Source organism: Vanellus vanellus, assembly GCF_965231255.1.
Source record: "Vanellus vanellus genome assembly, chromosome: 6".
NCBI lineage: Eukaryota > Metazoa > Chordata > Aves > Charadriiformes > Charadriidae > Vanellus > Vanellus vanellus.
The window spans coordinates 64,696,436-64,716,142 of NC_138911.1; the positions used below are offsets into that span (position 1 = coordinate 64,696,436).

Consider the following 19,707-nt stretch of genomic DNA (forward strand, 5'->3'; position numbering starts at 1 on the left):
TCTGATTTTGAGCCGTAACAGAGAAATCACCGGAGTGGGCTGTGGGAAGAGCGCCGCATTCCTGACTTGGGTGAAACAACTGGTTGTGCGGAGCAAGCGTTTGCTCGGGATCCCATTAACACTTCCAACTTGAAAGAGCCACAATCTCTACATCCCAGTTTGTTTATATTTAACTTTGTAGATCTTGGCTTGTGTGTTTTGCCGGTCTAACGAATGATGCCATACTAGTCGGACTGGATTGTGTCAAAATTTTCTGTTTACATTATACAGTCTTCACAGTTTGAAAACAGGCCCAAGAGTACAAATAGTGGTGTGTTGCAGTGAAATGCCTTATACGTAAAGGAAACGCTTGTGCCATTCACCAAGTTTGTAGAGCGCAGATCTTAGCGATACCGAAGAGCCCTTGGTAAGAGTTACTGCCCAATTTTGATGAAAAATGGTGTAAATGAAGATAGTCGACGTGCAAATTCGCCACAAAGGGAACCTGACAGCCTAACCGGGCGAGCGAGAGCAGGCTGAGGGAGTATGCAAACGGCTCGTTAGTGGTTTCATTCATAGTGGCGCTTGTTCCATCGACACGAGAACCCCTCTGCCCTTCAGACTTCCCCCTTCCCTTTCCGCCGCGGGTGGGTGACACTCAAGCCGGGGGAGGACACTTCTCCCCCCGCCCCCCCCCCCGGCCCAGTCCGGAGCCCGATGTTGTTTGCAGCCCCCCTTGCTGCCTCAGCAAGAGAACCGGTGTTTATTCCCGGTGCCCAGCGGGCCGGTCCCCGCCGGGATGGGGCGAGGGGCGACGGGGCTGGTGCTCCCGTGGGGGCTCCGCAGCGCCGGCGCCGCCCGAGGGGGCGGCCGGTGCGGGTGGCGCGCTGCCGCCCGCCCCGTTCTCCGGGGAGGCGATGCGGGGGTGTCCCCCACCGCCACCGCCGGTGAGAGAAGGAAAGGGGTGGTGGGGATGGACGGGACGACAGGCGGAGAGCTGCCCGCGGCGAGGGGGGGGTGTGCGGCCGGACCCGCGCCCCGCTCCGCCCCGCAGCGCGCCCGCGCTCCGCCACCCCCGTCCGTGCGGAGGGAGGGAGGGAGGCGGGCGGGAGGGGAGGGGAAGGGAGGGAGGGCCGCGGGGCGGGGCGGAGAGGGGCCGCCCCCCCGCTCCGCTCCGTTCCGCTCCGCGCCCGCCGTCGGTGCCGGTGAAGGCGGCGGTGGCGGTGTCACCGGCTCCCACCGTTTCCCCCCTCCCCCTCTTCCCTTCCCCCTCCCCCCTCACCGCGTCCCGACCCCCGGAGCGGGCGGGCGGCCCCCGCCGTCCCCATGGCCGGGCAGGAGTGGGACTGGTTCCAACGCGAGGAGCTCATCGGGCACATCAGCGACATCCGAGTGCAGAACCTGCAAGGTAACCCCCCCACCCCCCCGGGAGAAACCCCTCCCTCCGCCCCCGCGCCGCCCCGCTCCCCTTCCTCTCCTTCTCCTCCCGGTGCCGGTCCTGCCTCCCCCGCCTCTCCCCGTGCCCTCCCGCGGGCTCCCCACACCCCGGGCCGTCCGCTGCGGGCTCCCGGGAGCGGGGGTGGAGGAGCCAAAGTTCCCCCCCCCGCAGCGGGAGGGACGGGGGCGCGGGGGCTCCGCGGGGCGCGGGGGATGCTGCGGCGGCACAGCCGGTGTCCCCGCCCCCGGGGACACACACACACACATACACACACACACCCCCTTCCCCCACGCTGCCACCCACAGCCTCCTCCTGAGGGCCGTCGGGGAGGGGGCTGCGGGCTCCGGCTGACCGTCGGGGGGGACCTCTCCGTCTGGGCGGTGCGGAGCAAGCGGTGCCGGGGGTCGGCAAGGGCAGCTTTGCCTTTTGTGTCCCCCCCGGAGGGTGGGAAAGGCTGAGGGTGGGGGGTGGGGTGGGGTGGGGTGGGGTGGGGGGATAGAGGGGCAGAGCCCGTCCCGCCGCTCCGACCGACCCAGAGATTTGGGGGGAGGTCCTCGGCCGCAGTGAGGATGCGGCTCTGGGTCCAACCCGGAGGGAAGCCGGTGGCTGTCCGGGTACTCAATTTAACGTCCCTTCTCACAAGCTGCTGTTGAATAAACACGGGCAGAGCTTTTGGATAAAATCATCTAGGAGATGCTCTCCTAGTCCGGCCACAGGCTGTGCTGGAGGAAAGGATGCAAATAGCATGGGTTTGATGGTAGTTTGGTACCTATCTGGTAGTTCCTCCGAAGTTGTGTTTGCCCCTCACCAGCTAACTCTTGGTGGTGGGCGAGGGCAGCAAGAAAGAAGCAGCAGCAGCAGCAGCGGTGTTTTATGGGAGAACAGTTCGTTTAATGTACCGTACCGATCTTAATCAACAGCTCACATTATACGGCGATGCATCTTCATGTTCCGTAAAAATAATAAACTTGAATTATAGGTCATTATCTCTTCCTGTTTATGCATAATGATATTAAAGCACTGTCTACTGGCAAAGGCAGTGCAGTTGCTGGAAATTAGTTATGGTTTGGCTTGATTATAGAAGATGTATAATTTATCAGAAAAGAGACCCAAATTAGTAATCCTGTCAGCTCTGATGTTGTATTAATGCAGTTAACTGCTGGTGGGGTCACTCCACAACGTTTTGACCTGCATCGTCATAACCTCTGAAATTCAGATTTTGCTTACAGGCAGGGCTGTTGATTCCAGGGTGAACTCCCCTTGGGTTTTGACAGTCTCTCATTACAGCGTAATTCTACATTTCTGACTCCTGGCTCTGTCTCTTTCGATTCTGTGTGTTAGCATGGATGGCCTGCCTCTGATCTCTTGTTGCTCAAAACTGTAGCGATTAAAGCAGGTTTAATCCTTAATTCATGGGTTTCTTTTTTTTTTTTTTTTTGGAAAAGGAATAGAAATCTGTTCTTTAAAAAAAAATACATGTTTTTGGCTTTGCCTCTCAGTCATTTGTGTAAGAAGGAGTTAAACTAATTTCCCTTTCTGCAACTTAAAATGCATTTATACAGATGCACACAGCCTTGTCTAAAATTCCTATAGGCCTGTAGGAGAATGTCATCCTACAGGGCAAATTCCTTTGAATAACGCTACGTTCATGAAAAAAACCCTTCTGTTCCCTTCTTACCATACAGGAGGAAATTTGAGAGATGTATTAGTTGTCACCTCACTTGTACAACTAAATAGGGGTTTAAGAAGTTTTATGCCCCGTGTGGGCTATCGTAGGGGAGAACGGGCATTTTTTCTACGGTGCTGCTCCACAGCAAGCGATAATATCTATCACTTACGGTATATATGATTTGTAACACATACTTCTCACATTATCTTCTAGAGATGAAAAACATTTTACAGATGGTGAGTCTGATACTCGGGAGAGTGTGATTTTTGTCACTCGGGAGCTCGGTGGCAAAGCATGGTGCTTCTCTTCAGTATCGTTTCTTGCAAAATGGCAGCATATGCTCTGTGTTCGTATGTAGTAATTAAACTTGCTCCTGCTTTATAACTCAAAATTCATTCTCTCAAAACAATGCGGTCTGAATCACCGCTAGTATCATTGTCTATCAGCTGCAGAATCAGTACGGGTTTGGATGTGCTAGAAAGTCGTGAGTCTAGGGTGAAAACCTAGCCAAGCATGACGCAGAGTTTCCAGCAGCACCAGCAGAGCTCCTGGTGGCCAGGGCCACATGAAGGACCTCAGGTGCTGCTGCGTCTCCTGCTCTCTTGCAAGACCAGCTGTGTTTAGCGTAGGTGCTATGAAGTTGATGGTTTGCCTTATTCCAGAACGCTTCCTTTCAGTGGGACATTTTACATTGGTGAGGGTGCTTCCTGGTCTCTGGGGACCCCGTGAGACGAGTTTAGACCCGAGTGGTGTCTGCGAAGCACAGGGAGTGTGTTGTAAGAGGAGAGGATGGGAGGTAGCAGCTAAATATTTGCAGATATGAATGACACCTGAAAACACCATCATGTCTGTGTGCAGAGCCGGAGACTGACCGCCGCCTTCGGCTGATGCACGGAGCCAGCCAAATACGAGCTCTTTCAGGTCTGGAAGGCAGATAGAGGCGTTACTGGCAGGCTGCGTCCGAGCCATCCTGCCCAGCAGCTGATGGAAGAGCCCAAGGAGGTGAGCCCAAGTGGTGATGGCCATGAGAAACGGTCCCGCTAGCACCTGAGCAGCCTCACTGGCGTTAAAGTTTCTGCAGGCATCATACAGCCATCTGCTGTAGCAGTTTTCCATACCCTTTTTGCCTCCTTTTTTAAAAGCCAAAATTATTCATTTCACTTGGAAAGTTCTTCGTTATGTCTTAGCTAAGCTGTAGAGCGCCGCTGACGTAAAATACTATTTGAAGGTGGCATATGCTGTTTCAGTCTGTTGCATCTTCCCTCTCTAGTTTGGTAGTTCCACATGCGGGAAGGATCCAGGATGCCGGTTACTGGGAAGTGTCTGCTCTCACGGGGCTGCTTTTGCAGTGGTACGATCCCTCCGAATGCAGGGGTTGTTCTAGGTGCCTGTGCTGGGTGCAGAAGTAGCCTCAGGAGCTGTACATTCTGTCATGTAAGTGGTGGGTGAAATTCTGGCATGTGTGGGGTTTTCGGCTTTTTCACAGAGAGACTAACGCCCACAGCCAGGGGTGAAGTTTGCTAAACTGACTGGACACAGGGGGAGAAAAAGATGGTTTTAAAAATGGAATTACAGCTGGATGCTTAGACACGGGCATATGATGATGGGCTTCTGTTTTCCCTTTCCATCGAGATCTGAGATTTTCCATTTTATTTTTCTAAATGAAGGAAGTGATAGTTCAAAGCTGTTGCAGGTAAGTGATGCTAAAAGCCAGGCGTGCTGCTTCCGTTCTCGACAGAGGTAATTTCGGGGAACAGATGCAAAAGTGACAGTCTGATGGAGAAGAGGAGAGGGGGATGTAAAGAGGGAATAAGCATCAGGTGTGGTGATGCACAAACCAAGTTCCTCACTCCAGGTCTGTTCGGTTTCTAAAGACACTTAATAAACTGGTATTCTTGGGCTCTTTGTTCTGTTTGTATATTCTCCATAGTGAATTTCTCCACATAGTGAAAGAGAAAAATGGAAAGCCTGCACAGAATGTGGGAGCGCATCATCAAGCAGTGGAATGCTCAATAATTAATTTCCTGCCAGGAGATGTGTTGTTTTTTTTTTTTTTTCTCTTTCTTTCTTTCTTTCTTTCATTACAACACCAGCGGGAACATTTTGTTACAACACAAGAATATTTTAAAATCTTCCCTACTGGAAGCTTGATTTAGGATCATCAAAAATATACTCCCTTGTGTGGTGAATTGCACGAGCTAGAAAGAGGCAGCATCCTCAGCAGGAATTACTCTCTTTTAGATGGTATTTTGGCCCCGAATTCAGTGCTTTGCAATAGTCTGAATGTATATTTAGTAGTATGTATCTTTCCTTAAATTCCTTGGAGATTAATCCTTGTACAGTCAGATGTTTTGTCCATCTCTGGCAAACAAGTGCTATTACCGCCATTTAAAAATAATTATGGTTTGAATGTTCATTTCATATATTTATAATAGAGCACATGGGCTGGGTTGGTAGAACTCTACCATTCTTCTACCAGAGGAGCAGACAAGGAGCCCAAAGTCCTGCTACTCGCCGTTTTGCTGCTCGCTCCGGGTTTGATCCAGAACCCACAGAAATGGAGGGCTACACAGGAATATATTGCAGCGTTGCCAGAGATAATGCAAAAAAAAAAAAAAAAAAAAGTGATGACAGGCTGAAGGAAATAAAACAAGCGATACCAGCCCCAGCGGCTCCCCATCCTTGCCCTAGTTTGTACCTTTGGGTGAATCACTTAGTCATAAACTCAACAGCACTCTCTGATTTTGCTCCTCTTCCCCTTTGGATCCTTAAGATCTAGACTTTTATAAGCTTTGAACAGTGTTACTATAGTTGTTCCCAATATGAACCTCGGCTTCCTTTGAGATAACAGGGCCCAAACCCTGTGTCTTAAGAGGTAACAACGGGGGCTTAACTCATAATAGTTAACTCTTTCAGTAAGAGCCTCTACATATCCTTACTTTGGGGGGCTTATGCATCTCTGATGGACAACCAAAAGCAGGTGCTCGCGGTTGCTCAGGAACTCTTGAAAATGTTTTTTTTTGTTTATCCATTTATGTATGAAGCGTAATTCTTATGACTGCTGCACTTAACTACCGAGAGTAGCCTTTTCTTTTTTAATTACAAGATACAGCAGCATTCAACCTGGTTGGTATAGTTTGACGTGCCTTTCAAACACATGCAAATTCTGTCCGTGGAAGGGAACTTTTTTTAATGTATCCATTCACTCTGACAAAAGTAAGGTGCTGTAACTGCTCATTACTTTAACTCTTCCATAACTTGTCGCCATATTCGGCAGGATTTCACAGAATCACAGAATCACAGAATCACAGAATCATCAGAGTTGGAAGGGACCTCTAGAGATCATCTAGCCCAACTCCCCTGCTAAAGCAGGATTGCCCGGAGCACATTACTCAGGACTGCATCCAGGCGGGTCTTGAAAATCTCCAGAGAAGGGGACTCCACCACCTCCCTGGGCAGCCTGTGCCACTGCTCTGTCACCTGAACCGTAAAGAAGTGTTTCCGTGTATTTGAACGGAACTTCCTGTGTTCTAACTTGTGCCCATTGCCCCTCGTCCTGTCACTGGGAACCATTGAAAAGAGCCTGGCTCCATCCTCCTTCAACCCACCCTTTAGATATTTGTACGCCATAATAAGGTCATTCTGCCTATAGACATGTTCGTTTCACTGGAGCTCTTTGTCTATTAAGGTGACATTTGGAAAGATTAAATTGCCTGGAGAACCTTAGACAAAGCCCTGTAGAAGCACAGAGTGGCCCTATTCTATGAAAAAGTGCAGTTGAATAGGCCTGAGAGTTATCGGTGGGAAGCCCCAAAGTAAAGATTCGGATTCAGGTGTAAGAAACCCAAGGTAATGCTGGAAACGTAAGTCTCCTGGTGGAGGTGGTCTTCATAAGGGCGCGCTCATGCCTGACGGTATTTGTCAGTGACGGAAGGCAGACTTACCTGCTCCAGCTGGAGGAAACCCTGGCAGGGAAATAAAGGAGCAGCGAGAGGTAAGGCAAAGCACAGATTGCATGTTCCAGCGCGCAGTTCTAACACGGTCAGTGCCTAATTTCTCTAACAAATTAGTAGTCTGGGCTCTCTGTCCCATTGCGTGGATGAAATTACAGCGAATTCAAATCATGCCCGGTAGCTCCGCAGTCAAATGAACTCTTACGCCCGTGTATGAACACTTCCTCGTAAGAGGGACTGTTTGTGTTTGGCATCGAAGCATGGACTTGACTGGAGGTATGGGGTTGATCCGCTGTCCCGTGCCAACATCGCCTTCCGTCTTCCCCGGGCGAGCTGCTGCTCGAGCACCGGCCAGCCTCGGCCTCAGCTGAGCTGGTGACATCTCAGACCACGTCTCTTGCCTGAAGTTGAATGGCATTAGTTTAAAAACGAGGGTCTTCAAAGCACTGTGGTAAAACCGGTGCCGATTTAAAAATATAACGTACTTCTCCTAGGTTTTTTTCTGCTTGTTTTTTGTTTTGTCCACTCAGCTCAGACACAAATGCAAACAATTTTATTTCTCCTAAAGACGCTTTCAAGGTTATGTCACTTGCATCCTGCAGTATTTGTAGCCTTTACTTTGAAAGTAGTACAAAGGAATGACTTTGTTTCCTTTATCCTTTTTAAAGACCGCTTCCTATTGGTCTAGAAGGAGCAACCTTGGGCATTTTGGCTTGTCAGTGTGCGTTTAAACGTTATTTGTTTGTGTCCTGCGCTGTTTAAAATTACTGTTATTGCAGAATGATTGGTAAGGGGATGTGTTTAAAGGGGAAGAACCCGATGTTATCTGCCTCTTCGTGTAGGAGTCAAAAAGATTCTGAAGATTCTGTATTCAGGAGAAGAAATTACCAGATGAGCAGTCACATCTGTGTCAGTGAGGAGGTGGTGAAGGGCGTCACAGCACCTTTTAAGAAATAAGTGTCTTTTTCTACGTGTCCCTTTACCTGCTCTTCTATTTTTATCTCTCCCCCACCAGTTAAATACAGGGACTGTAGGTGGAGGACTGCAGGATGGATTTTACTTCATCGTAATTGCTGCATATTTCTGGGCAAAGAGCTGAGCTGCGTGTTAGCTGCAGTTTGAGGCTTTATAGCCACGAGCACAAGTTTAAATCGGCATCTTCTAAGGAGGCTCGTAACAGCCACAGCCTGGATGGGTAGGGTGTGAACGCCTGCGGACGTGTAACCTGCAAGCAGAGAGGGTTTGTTTCTAAAACCGGAAATCCCACTAAATCTGCAAAGATGTTATCAAAAAACACTTGAAAGATAACTCTGATCTCTATGCCCATTACTTAATTTGATGGGGCGATTCAAGATATAATTGTTAAAACAGTGTAATACTTTGAGGGATTCTGTTAATTATTTTCCACTAATTCAGACATATATGAAAACATATTTTATGCTGTAGTATCTTGAAAGTTACTCCTGGTATATATTTACCTAATTCAGACCTGGTGAATCTATGGAGAAGTTACCCTGTTTTTTATACTGTTTAGGTTAGCATCTTTTACTGTTTGTAGTCAGAAATGAGATCTTTCTAGATCTCTTTGCCCCGGTGAGGCCACATCTGGAGTATTGTGTCCAGTTCTGGGCTCCCCGGTTCAAGAAGGACAGGGAACTGCTGGAGAGGGTCCAGCAAAGGGCTACTGAGATGATGAGGGGACTGGAGCATCTTTCTTACGAGGAAAGGGTGAGGGACTTGGGGCTTTTTAGTCTGGAGAGAAGAAGACTGAGGGGGGATCTTATTAATACTTATAAATACTTAAAGGGAGGGTGCCAGGGGGATGGGGACAGTCTTTTTTCAGTGGTGCCCACTGATAGAACAAGAGGTGACAAGCACAAACTTGAACATAGGAAGTTCCATCTTAACATGAGGAGGGACTTCTTTCCTTTGAGGGTGGCAGAGCACTGGCACAGGCTGCCCAGAGAGGTTGTGGAGTCTCCCACTCTGGAGACATTCAAAACCCTCCTGGACACTGCCCTGTGCAACTGCTGCAGGTGACCCTGCTCTGGCCATGGGGGTTGGACTAGGTGATCTCCAGATGTCCCTTCCAACCCTGACCATTCTGTAATTCTTTGATCAGTGTTGGTGATTTGCTTCATTATGGAGATTTTTATGTTTTTCTCTTTTGGTAGTATAATTCTAGTTGCTTACAGAATAAATGCTCACTAAATATGTGCCACAGGATTAATTTCTAATAGCAACATTCATATTCCAGACCTTGTTGTCTGTAATGCATGTATCCCTTTGGATCTTCATCCCATGCTAATTAAGGTGGGATGAGTGCTGGTGTCCCAAGCTGGGCAAAGAAGCCTCTGCTCTTGCGCGGTGTCCATTACCGGCTGTTGGGTGGCATGTTCAGATGTACACAGCAGCCAGACCCCAGTCCTGCAACGCGGATCCCGCAGGCTGCGGGGCTGCCTCCCTCGCTCCAGTGATGCTCCATATGTCTGAGTCTATCCAGAGCCCTGCTAACGTCAGGGATGCTCTACCCATACCCACGGAATGGCCCAGATAGAGCAGACTGCGGTACCAGTGCCTTCATGTGCACAGGGATTTTAAGTAGAAGACCAAATCTTCTCTGAAGGCAGTAAATCATGTTCCACTTGTCCATACTGGTGGGTTTGTGGGTTTTTGGGCAACTGGACTTCTCAGTTTTCTGTTTCATGGTTGGGTTGAGTTGGAGGCTCTTGTAGTTACCTGGTTGTGAAACAAGTCTCGAGGGTCTAGTTAACCTCCATCACCGGGATGCCGTGGTGCTCCTGTTCTTATACTGGGGCCCCCAGGGCAGGTGCTCCACGCTTTAGCCAGACATATATGGAAGCTCAGATTTAGGTCTTGCACCTGGGATTATCCCTCAGAGGGACAGAAACTCTCTCAACCGGTGGTTGTCCACAGCGGCACAGCAGTTGCAGTCTCCAGGTTAACGAAGAGCTCTTAAAAGAAAGGCATTTTGTATGAAAAGAAAAGCATTTTGTATGTTGGACCAGGAAGAAGGTACTTACAGGAGAGAAAATGAACTTCAAATAAACTGCCTACGTGCATACTTTCCCTCCCCGCCCAGTTTACCCTCCCTGTCAGTGGTAACACGGCGGCTCTTACTGCTTTGGACCCGTCCCTCAGGGTAACTCATTTGTTGGTACTTCTGAAATCTGTGAAAGGTCTCTGATGTGCACTAATCTGGCTGGTGCCTCATAACTCTTAAGTGCTTATGGTAAAGCTACATTTTAATTCTTCCAGCCTGTTTTGCCTAGGTTTTCTTAAAGAAATTGAAATAACAGTACGGTAAACCCTTCGGTGATCAGGCGGCCGTGAGTTACGCGTGCGTTGCGAGAGCCGTATCGCAGCCTGAACCGTCCGTTTCAAGGGACTCCAGCTGAAGCTCTGAATTTTTGCCAAAGCACAGGGACTGGCTGCGTGCACGGGCCGTCCTTCTGTTGTGCACTAATGGTCAGAAGTACTTTGCCATTTTGCTTTCCTCTTTGCAAAGACCCCCCCCCCCCCTAATGTATATCAATAGTTGTTTTGCATATGCAGTCAGAGTAGTTCACAACTAAGGGCTGATTATGCTTCTCTTGGCTCAGTGAAAAATGGGAAGGGCGAGAGAGCCCTGGCACCACGACAAATGAGAGCAATGCCAACGAAGATAACTTTGTTAAAAACTGATCCTTCATATGACTGCGTCTGGGCACGTGGTTAAAGCTTTCTGGCTCTTACTGATGTTCGTGATAACCGTGAACTGCAGTTATAACTTAATAAAGATGGAGTCTTTATAAATAACTTAATATGCAATGTCAGACTTATTCTGACTTATTGTCTGGGTTATATGTAAGGAAAGAAACAGAAACCTTTCTGGGCTCTTTGCCCAGGGAGAGCAACCAGGCAAACAGAGGTGGGCAAATGGGGAAGAGCCACGGAAGAGCGGGGCGCCCGATCCCAGCTGCGTGGTCCTCAGGAACCCAACGATAGCGCAGGAAGGGCTGCGGCCAGCACCGTCAGGGGATACTTAAAATCAGTGAATCATGCAAATCCTGCCCAAATGAGAAGACGAGCTTTCAGAGGCAAAATTCCCATTGAGTCTCCCTTTTTGAGCAGGCACCTGGTAGGGCTGTTTCTGTTACAAATCCGGAGCGATTCCGGTAGGTACTGTTTAGAGTAGCTGGGAGGAGTTTGGTGTCTGTCCTTCTTCTCCGGTTCCGCGCCAGGTCGGGGACTTCCCGGCACTGGTTATTAATGCCACTGAACAGCATTTAGTTCCTGTTCTTTCAGGTTTTTTTTTTTTCTTTGGTTTTTTTTTTTTTTTTTTTAAGCTCTCCCAGGATATAGGGCAAGGAGTGATTTGAAGTTATAAGGACTCCTGCGTGAGCTTTTCCATTTCTGCCTGCTATACAGAAAAAAGTTTTTAAGGGACCTAACGTTAGTTAAAAAGAACTTGTGCTCAGCCTTCTTTCAGAAGTTAATATGATTATTGACCTTGGCTGCAAGGTATGAACCTTTGCTGGCTAAGCTGCATTTCTTCTTTTGAAGGTAGCTGGTCTTTTTGATGTATTCAATGTTGGCCTTTCAAAACTTTAAAACATTGTGTGTTTATCAGAAGGATCAAAGAAAATAGGAGATGTAATTGTCTTCAAAAACTGTGTATCAAGAGGAAGCACCATGTTTTGGTTGCTAACACAGCTACGGGACGCTTTAAAACCCTTCGTGTGTAATGCTGCAGTTGACAGTATCACTCATCATGAGTTTATTTTAATTTAAGAACTTGGAGGTCGCACCAGTGTGACTACTCTGAAGTCAGGAAGCAGTTGTGACCCTGGTGATGGTAGCACGTGTCTGCAGGAGAAGTACAGCACATGCTTCCCATCCAGTCCCAGGCATCACCGAGAGGGACCATCCTCCCGCGCTGAGAGATCCAGATGTAGCTGCGGAGGTCTGGAAAGCTGATACCCATCTGTCTCTCAAGACTGGTTTGCAGGTCATTAACACAGCCAGTTCTTCCCCCTGGGCTGAGGCAACCCCCGGTATCAATACAGGCTGGGGGATGAAGGAGAGCAGCCCTGCTGAGAAGGACTTGGGGTTACTGGTGGGTGAAAAGCTGGATATGAGCCGACAATGTGCACTCGCAGCCCAGAAGGCCAACTGTATCCTGGGCTGCATCAAAAGCAGCGTGGCCAGCAGGGTGAGGGAGGGGATTCTGCCCCTCTACTCTGCGCTGGTGAGACCCCACCTGGAGTACTGTGTCCAGATCTGGAGCCTTCAGTACAGGAGAGACATGGACCTGTTGGAGTGGGTCCAAAGGAGGGCCACAAAAATGATCAGAGGGCTGGAGAACGTCTCTTGTGAGGACAGGCTGAGAGTTGGAGTTGTTCAGCCTGGAGAAGAGAAGGCTCTGGGGAGACCCTGTAGTGGCCTTTCAGTACTTATAGAGGTCTACAGGAAAAATGGGGACAAACTTTTTAGCAGGGCCTGTTCATAGAATCATAGAATGGTTTAGGTTGGAAGGGACCTTGAAGATCATCTAGTTCCAACCCCCCTGCCATGGGCAGGGACACCTCCCACTAGACCAGGTTGCTCAAAGCCCCTTCCAACTTGGCCTTGAACACCTCCAGGGATGGGGCATCCACAGCTTCTCTGGGCAATTTGTTCCAGTGCCTCACCACCCTCAGAGTGAAAAATTTCTTCCTAATATCTATTCTAAATCTCCCCTCTTCCAGTTTGAAGCCATTCCCCCTCGTCCTATCACTACATGCCCTTGTAAAACGTCCCTCTCCAGCTTTCTTGTAGGCCCCCTTCAGATACCCTCAGCTGATCAGATCTTGGGTGCCTTTCAAAACCTTGACTTCCTTGGGGGAGTGGGGGGTGTCAAAGCATTTTTTAATTATCTATCCCACAGCTAACTCTAGGGCACATTTTTTTCATGCATATTGAGTCCTTCACTTTTATGTTGAGACTGATGACGAAAGCCAGTTGCAGAGGTGGTCTGGATGCCTACAGCAAGCTCAGATGAGACCCCTAAGTGCGCCACTCAGGCCAGTAGACAGCTTTGTCATTCAGGCACTTAATTACGAACTAAATGTTCACTTGACCTCTTATATTCTCATTTCACTAATGAACCAAAACTTATAAAGAGTGACTGACAGCAGAGCTGCTGTGGTTTGGGCTCTACGAGCCAAAGTTTCCGCTCATTTAATTTATCACACTAATGATCAGTTTTGGAGCCTTAAACACAGGCCGCCTCTCAGGAGCTGCACTGAAAACACAGCTTAATGTGCTAACCTGACGTCCACGTGACAAAAAGATTGGCATGGGCTGCCGGCCGCAGTTTGGCTTGCTGGTCCTGTTACACGTGTATGGTCTTGCACGCTGTATCCTTCCAGAAGGTTGGGGCTGCTCTGGATGTGGAAGTAGCGTTGAATAACTCTGGTTGTTCAGAGAGGGTCCAAGCTTGAGTTCTGATACTGAGATAATTAATATTGGTGCATGTAGGCTTTGTGTTTGTCTTGACTAAAATGTTCCTAATACATTCTAGCAGGGATTTGTTTCTATTTCTTTAGTATTTGAGTGTCTGGTGGGTTTGATGTATTTCTCTGGATGACACCCTTATGTTAGGGTTGGAGATCGAAGCCACATGAAAGCCAGAGGATTTATTTCAAAGTTATCCAAACAGCCTAATAACATGCTTTCCTGTGTGTGAACATGGAAAGTGTCGGTGGAGCAGGTCTTGAACCTTGGTGTTCTCTTTCCAACGTGACCATTGTAGCTATCTGACCAAAGTCCTCTCCACATCTTCTTTTTCTCTCCCTCACTGTCTGGCAGCAAAAGCTAACAACGTCATCTATCAATTCACATGAACTGTAATATATATATATATTGCCTTGCCTATTGTAATTTTTTACAACTTGCTAATTCGCATGAAGTTACCAACTCAGCACATGGTGTTCCTGTGTTCAGTGGCAGGTGGTTTCCTTCTGGGTTTGCTGGTGCTTGTTGGTGTTCTCTCCGGCGCCCACCAGTTGGTGGGAAGGCTAACTGAGTGCAATCAGATTTCATTTTGGCTTGGCTTAGGGTTTTTTTAATGCAAAAACAACAAAATGTGGAATGGAGTCAACCTGCTTTCTTCTACATCTCCCTATTTGTGAAGATGTATTTTTTGAAGACTCGTGTTGATCATCGTTACGAGTTACTATTTTATCATCTTCAGGTAAAACCTTTTTTTCTCCAAGTGCTTTGGAATTCTCTCAGTCAAGATCCAAATCAGCTGTGCTCCCTCTGCCTCTCCTCACTATGCTTTCAGTTCACCCCGTTTGTTCCAGGAGTTTTGTTTGCTTTGGTTTGAGTATGTGTTGCTAGAAAGGAGATAAAGCGGAGCTGGGGAAGGAAGAAAACTTGCTACTAGAAGCTGGAAGAGGGTAATTCATGGTGAACATCTCCAGGAACTATGATTTGTTTTCTTTGAGGAATGTATGCTAATAAAAGCTTTCCGTTTGCATGCATAAATGAATCAGATTAAATTTTATCCCAGGCTGAACTTGCTGTCAAATCATACTTTTCAGTGCAGTTCTCAGAATCAGCCACATGTTATTTTAACAGAGAGCAGTGCCACATCCCCTGTCCTGAAACCCTGTCTGCCTTCTGCCTGGGTCTGGAAGAGCTCAGCGGGGTAGAGAGGAAGACCAAGGGAGAGCTTGCTTAGAGCATGGATGAGACACATTAATCCTGCACGAATGTAGAGAGGTATCTACCCAAAGGTGTCCGTCTGCCCTGGGTGATTGTAAGGATATGTTCTGCAAGAGAAGGAAGTCGGAGAGTTAACAGAAACACGATTGGAAATAGGAGAGCACTCAGATTCTGTTTTTCCTTTCTGCAAAGGTCATAGAGGAACGAGGCAATTAATTGCCTCACCTTGAAATGTGGTATACGGTGGAAGCTCTGCGATACCTGAGAGCGTAAGCTGCCTTGACTCGAAGCCAGTTGCAGCCGGTGTCTTGTGGAGTTACAGCTTGATAAATAAGCCATTCTGACCTGCACCTGGAAGACTCCGTTTCTTCTTCTCCCAGTTTCTCAAGCTGTTTTTTGGTATTTGGCTGGTGATCTCCATCTAGGCTTGGCTTCATGGCACGAGCAGAGGAAAGCATTGCTCTTTAATCTCATGATTCGTAGAGATGAGTTATTTAATACGTAAAGGAATGAACAGATGACAGGTGTTTTGCTGAGCCCTTTCCCCCCACTTTCTCAATCTTTCCTCCCACTGGGGCATGGGAAGTGCTGAGACCTGGTAACTCCTGAAATAGCCCAGAGTCTTCCCTGGGCAGGGCCTCCCCACTGCACGCGGGCGCTGACTTGTGATCGGCATGTGCGTAGGAGCTGATCCATTGCTTAAGGCTTCTTTGGGAACCCCAAAGAACAATAATATCCTGTTGACTAGGATTTTACTATTTATATCCATCAGCTGAGCAGCCGCCTCCTCTGCCTGCTCCCTAGTTACCAGTCGGTAAATCTCTCTTTGGACCACGTTGTCAGTTGCGTCGTTGACGATATGATTTTTTTTTTTTTTTCCAATTTTGAGACAGATGTGTTCGAGGCACTTAGAAAGGCAAATGCATTGGTGAAGAAAGGTGCCAGCTTTTCTCGCTTCGTTCACCCGTTAGCTTTTTGGACATCACGCAAAGAGACTGGTGGGAAGCTAACCTAAAAATGAGGGGTATCGTTAGATAACGGTACAAACCTATAGCAATGCAAAGAAGAAAACAGTTAGATCCCTTATAGATATTTTTGTGGAGACAGGCTGGCAGATTAAAGACTGAATCCTGCCACCCCCATCCCCTCCCCTCCCCTCCCCTCTCCTCTCCTTCTTTCCCTCTTTTTTTCCCCATTGTTTTCTGCAGCAGATTTTCAATCCACCTGGGTAGCAAAGGCGTCATCTTCTTCCAGAAAAAAAAAAATATAACCCTTCCCTGGCTTTGAAACATAGGGAAAAACATGTCAAATTTCCCCTGGTATTTTCTAGGCTGCATTTTAAAGGTGAGCCTTTTAAGAGAGGCTGTACAATTTACTTTGAAGAGAAAAAAATACAGTCAAACCTGTGGGAGTCTGCTAGTGTGAAGTGAAAAGAAAGCAATTATTTCACCATGACCTTTTTATGAAGATTTTTGAGGCTCCTACAAGAAATGAAAGCGTTTTAATAATGGACTTAGTTATGAAGTCCAATTGCTTCGGCTCCGGTATGGATAAACCCCCTGGAGGAGGGCGGGGGTTAAACCTGATCTGAATCAGAAGCAGCCGCCGCTCCTAGTTCGAGCTGGTTTTCGTGCTAGTTCCCTCGTTTTGCTTCGGGGCCACCCTGCACGCAGGTCTGTGGGCATGCCTTCCAGAGACCAGAGGTCTTTCCTGAAGACCCTGCTGGTGTATCCACCAGGGAAGCGCCATATAGCTCTTGGCTTCCCACTTCCTTCTTCTTCCCACGTTGGGGATGCGATGGTCCTGTAGAGCTCCCCTCTGCCCTGCTATCGCTGCCCCACTCTGCCTTTTGAGGTTTTTCTAGTGCACGCACATCCTCCTTGTTAAACCACTGCAAGCAAAATACAGGGCATGTTCAGCAGTTAGAAGTGAACTGGGAATACTCAGGGAAACCAGTATATTTTCTGAAACCATTTTTTAATTATAGTGAAAGCTTTGTGCTTATAGAAAGTTTTAGAGTATTTTTGGTACCATCTGGATACCTATGCTTGGTCAACAAATCACTTCTGACATAATGACGACAGTATATAATACCGTGTTCTTCTGACCCGTGTCTCATTAATGTGGAAGCACATGGATTTTCCTGCAAAATGTTGATTCACCATCTGTGCTAGTATTCTTTGTATGAAGTGAAAGACTGCCCTTTGTGTTGCGATTGCAATGGACCCATTCTGCTTTTAATGATTTCTCTCTCTTGGACTGAATGGGGAGGTCACAGCAAAATAAAACTACACCAAACAGTACTTACTGCTAATGGTTATTTACCTTACTTCTGATGTGGGAGCTGTCAAAATTTATTGAAGGTGGAACTTAAACTTTAAGTGACATTTTTCTGTTGTTCTCACTTTCCTTTTCCCATGCTTTGGCTTTCATTTGCTTTTTTGGGCCGTAAGCCCCTGGTCTTGGGGAGACTGTGATTTCCTTGTATGCCCCTTGTAGGGGTCAAAACCTAAATGGGAGAGTGTGTAAAGGACAGTAACGTTGCTAGAGTTAAAACGGTTCAGGTAGAGTTAAAATGGCATAGGTGAGAGTTGCTCATTGAATGGGTTGCAGCTTGGTCTGAGTGATGGTGCTTCTCAGTTATAAAGTAGTGTAGAGGTTATTTACCTTCACAGCTAGGAATTGGCATTTTGAGTGTGGTCTAGGTCTGGGGATCCTCAACTTCATCACGCTTCTCCACTGACTTTTGAACTGCTCTTTAAATTCTTCTGCCTTCATTGTGAGGCCTTTTATATTTACAGATTGATTGTTCAGATTCATATATAGAAGATGTTGCAAAGCAGTCTGTCTCTTCACCATCGTGTGAGTTGAAGTGTCACAAAAAAGATTTGTTACTTGCTCTGAAACATTATTCTCCTATCATATAATTGGTAACTTCATTCATGCTACTGAGTTTCACAAGCCAGAACTGATGGTTTCCAGATGAAACCCATCAAACCCAGGGATCTTTAACCATCTTATTTTTATTTCATCTCTCTCGAGTCCTTCTGCTTTTTCATATTCTCGACCTTGAGAAATAGATGGAACATCTTTAAATAAGTAAATGAGTAAATTAGCAGCAAAAATGTAATGTGTTTTAGTAAATTCATCAATGTAGTATGACTCAGACCAGTACAATTAAGGATCAGATTCTGTTTTCTTGTACTTTCAGTAGTTTTACTTCTGCGACGTCATGGAGATACGCTGCTTTATGAAAGATATTGATCTGCATTTTATTAATGAGGTTTTAAGGTAATTTTGATACATCAGTAAATAATACCACAGGGGAAGGAAAGGGCTTAAAAAGAGATTCTTCCTGATGCGTTGTGACATGGGATGCAGAGTATCAGTCGCAGGGCTGAGCTTCTCCAGGGACGCAGCAGGGGAAGACGGTTACAACAGGGCAGCAAGAAGAAGACTGCTCCGGAGGGGCTGGAGCCGGAGAAGCTGGTGGAGCAGGAAGGCTGCTGATCCCCCTGCTCTAGGGGCAAGTCCATCTCTCTTCAGAGACAGCGAGTGACTCTAAGTGGATTCTGTAACAAATTGGAAACAGCCATAGCGAAGCCTTCCTTAGCTGCTTGAGGCTAACTTCTGGTGAAGTCTAACAAAGTGAAAGCAGCAGTGGCTGGCGGCCATCGGCAGGATATTATCAGAGAATTGGCTGGAATAGCGTTTTCAGAAATGAGAGAATGTGAATAGGAGAGATTTGAACATGTAGGTAGATAAAAGGCGATGATTTTGCCTGCTGGGATGAGAAAATCCAAGGGTGTTTGCTGGGGACATGGAGGAGGAGGCGGTTATGGCATAGGAAGCTGAAAGATATTTTGATGTCCTGTTCACGACTTAGATCCACCACATTGTGCACATGCTCAAACCTCTGTAACGATAAGCTGCGACGCTTGCCTTCATCCTCCCTACCTGTCATGTTAATACCTTTGCCTGCAACCGGCATCTGATCTTGCACCCACGGGATGTTTCGCCATCGAGTTCAGTGGGGCTAAATCCGGCTGCGACGGCGGAGGGGCCGCTCGTCTCTGCTGGTCTCACCAGCACAGAGTTTCACGGTACGGCTCTGAGCACGCGTGGAGGGTCCTCCAAAGGGCTACGGCATGGCCGCAGGCGGTTCATGTACATCTAACTGCCTGCAGTCCAAAAAAGTGAATATACATACCAGAATTAGATCCGGCAGCACATCTGCGCCCCAGGAGTGATGTGGAAGCCCCTGGGTGGATGCTACACCAGCTTTCAGTATTTCAACAGTATTTGCCTGGGTGCAGGAGGCCTTATTACGGCTCCTGGCCTACTTCGCAGCACGGCAATTAGCAAGTCCGAAAGGTCTTGCCTCAAGGCTCTCACAAACCCATGAATTATGCATTTAATTCTGTACCCTGCCTTCCATTTCTCTAACAGGCTCTTTCAGAAGGTTGTGCAATGGCTTATTTCCCACCCCCCCCCACTCCACCCCCAAAATTTGACAGCCTGGTGCCCAGAGCAGGGCAATAGGAAAGCCTTTTTGTCATCTCTTTGCAACATACAACTTTTTTTTTTTTTTTTTTTTTTTTTTTTTTTTTTTTTTTACTTCAGGTGGTGTTTATGAAAGAAAATGCTTGTTGCCAGACAATAATATCTTTAGACTATTCAGTACCTTCCCTGATGAGAGTCCTGAGAGCAACAGCGATCTGCCGGGCGTTCGGCAGCTGCTGCCTGCCTGATACCGTTAAAACACGGATTTAGCATTTATTTACAGTACCACGGAGCAACGAACCTGGCCGCTGCCACTCTGATATGGCCTAGCTAAGGACTAACGTAGAGTGCGTCTACACGAGTATGCTCAAAAGTTAATCCAAATTAACTTTGCCAAAAGCCGATTAACGAAACCGCTCCGGACGCCGGTGCGGTGGCTCCTCCGCGGAAGG

At 47.6% G+C, this 19,707-nt stretch overlaps 1 protein-coding gene across 1 annotated transcript in view; it reads left to right on the forward strand.

The window, feature by feature from the left end:
• Positions 1 to 1,305: 1,305 nt before the first annotated feature.
• Positions 1,306 to 19,707, forward strand: part of CLMN (calmin) — a gene marked incomplete at both ends in the record, with an annotated part of 75,418 nt that continues 57,016 nt past the window's right edge. Inside the window, one exon of the mRNA XM_082484946.1 lies at positions 1,306 to 1,387. Coding sequence (XP_082341072.1) covers positions 1,306 to 1,387 — 82 coding nt within the window. The remainder of the gene's footprint in view (positions 1,388 to 19,707) is intronic.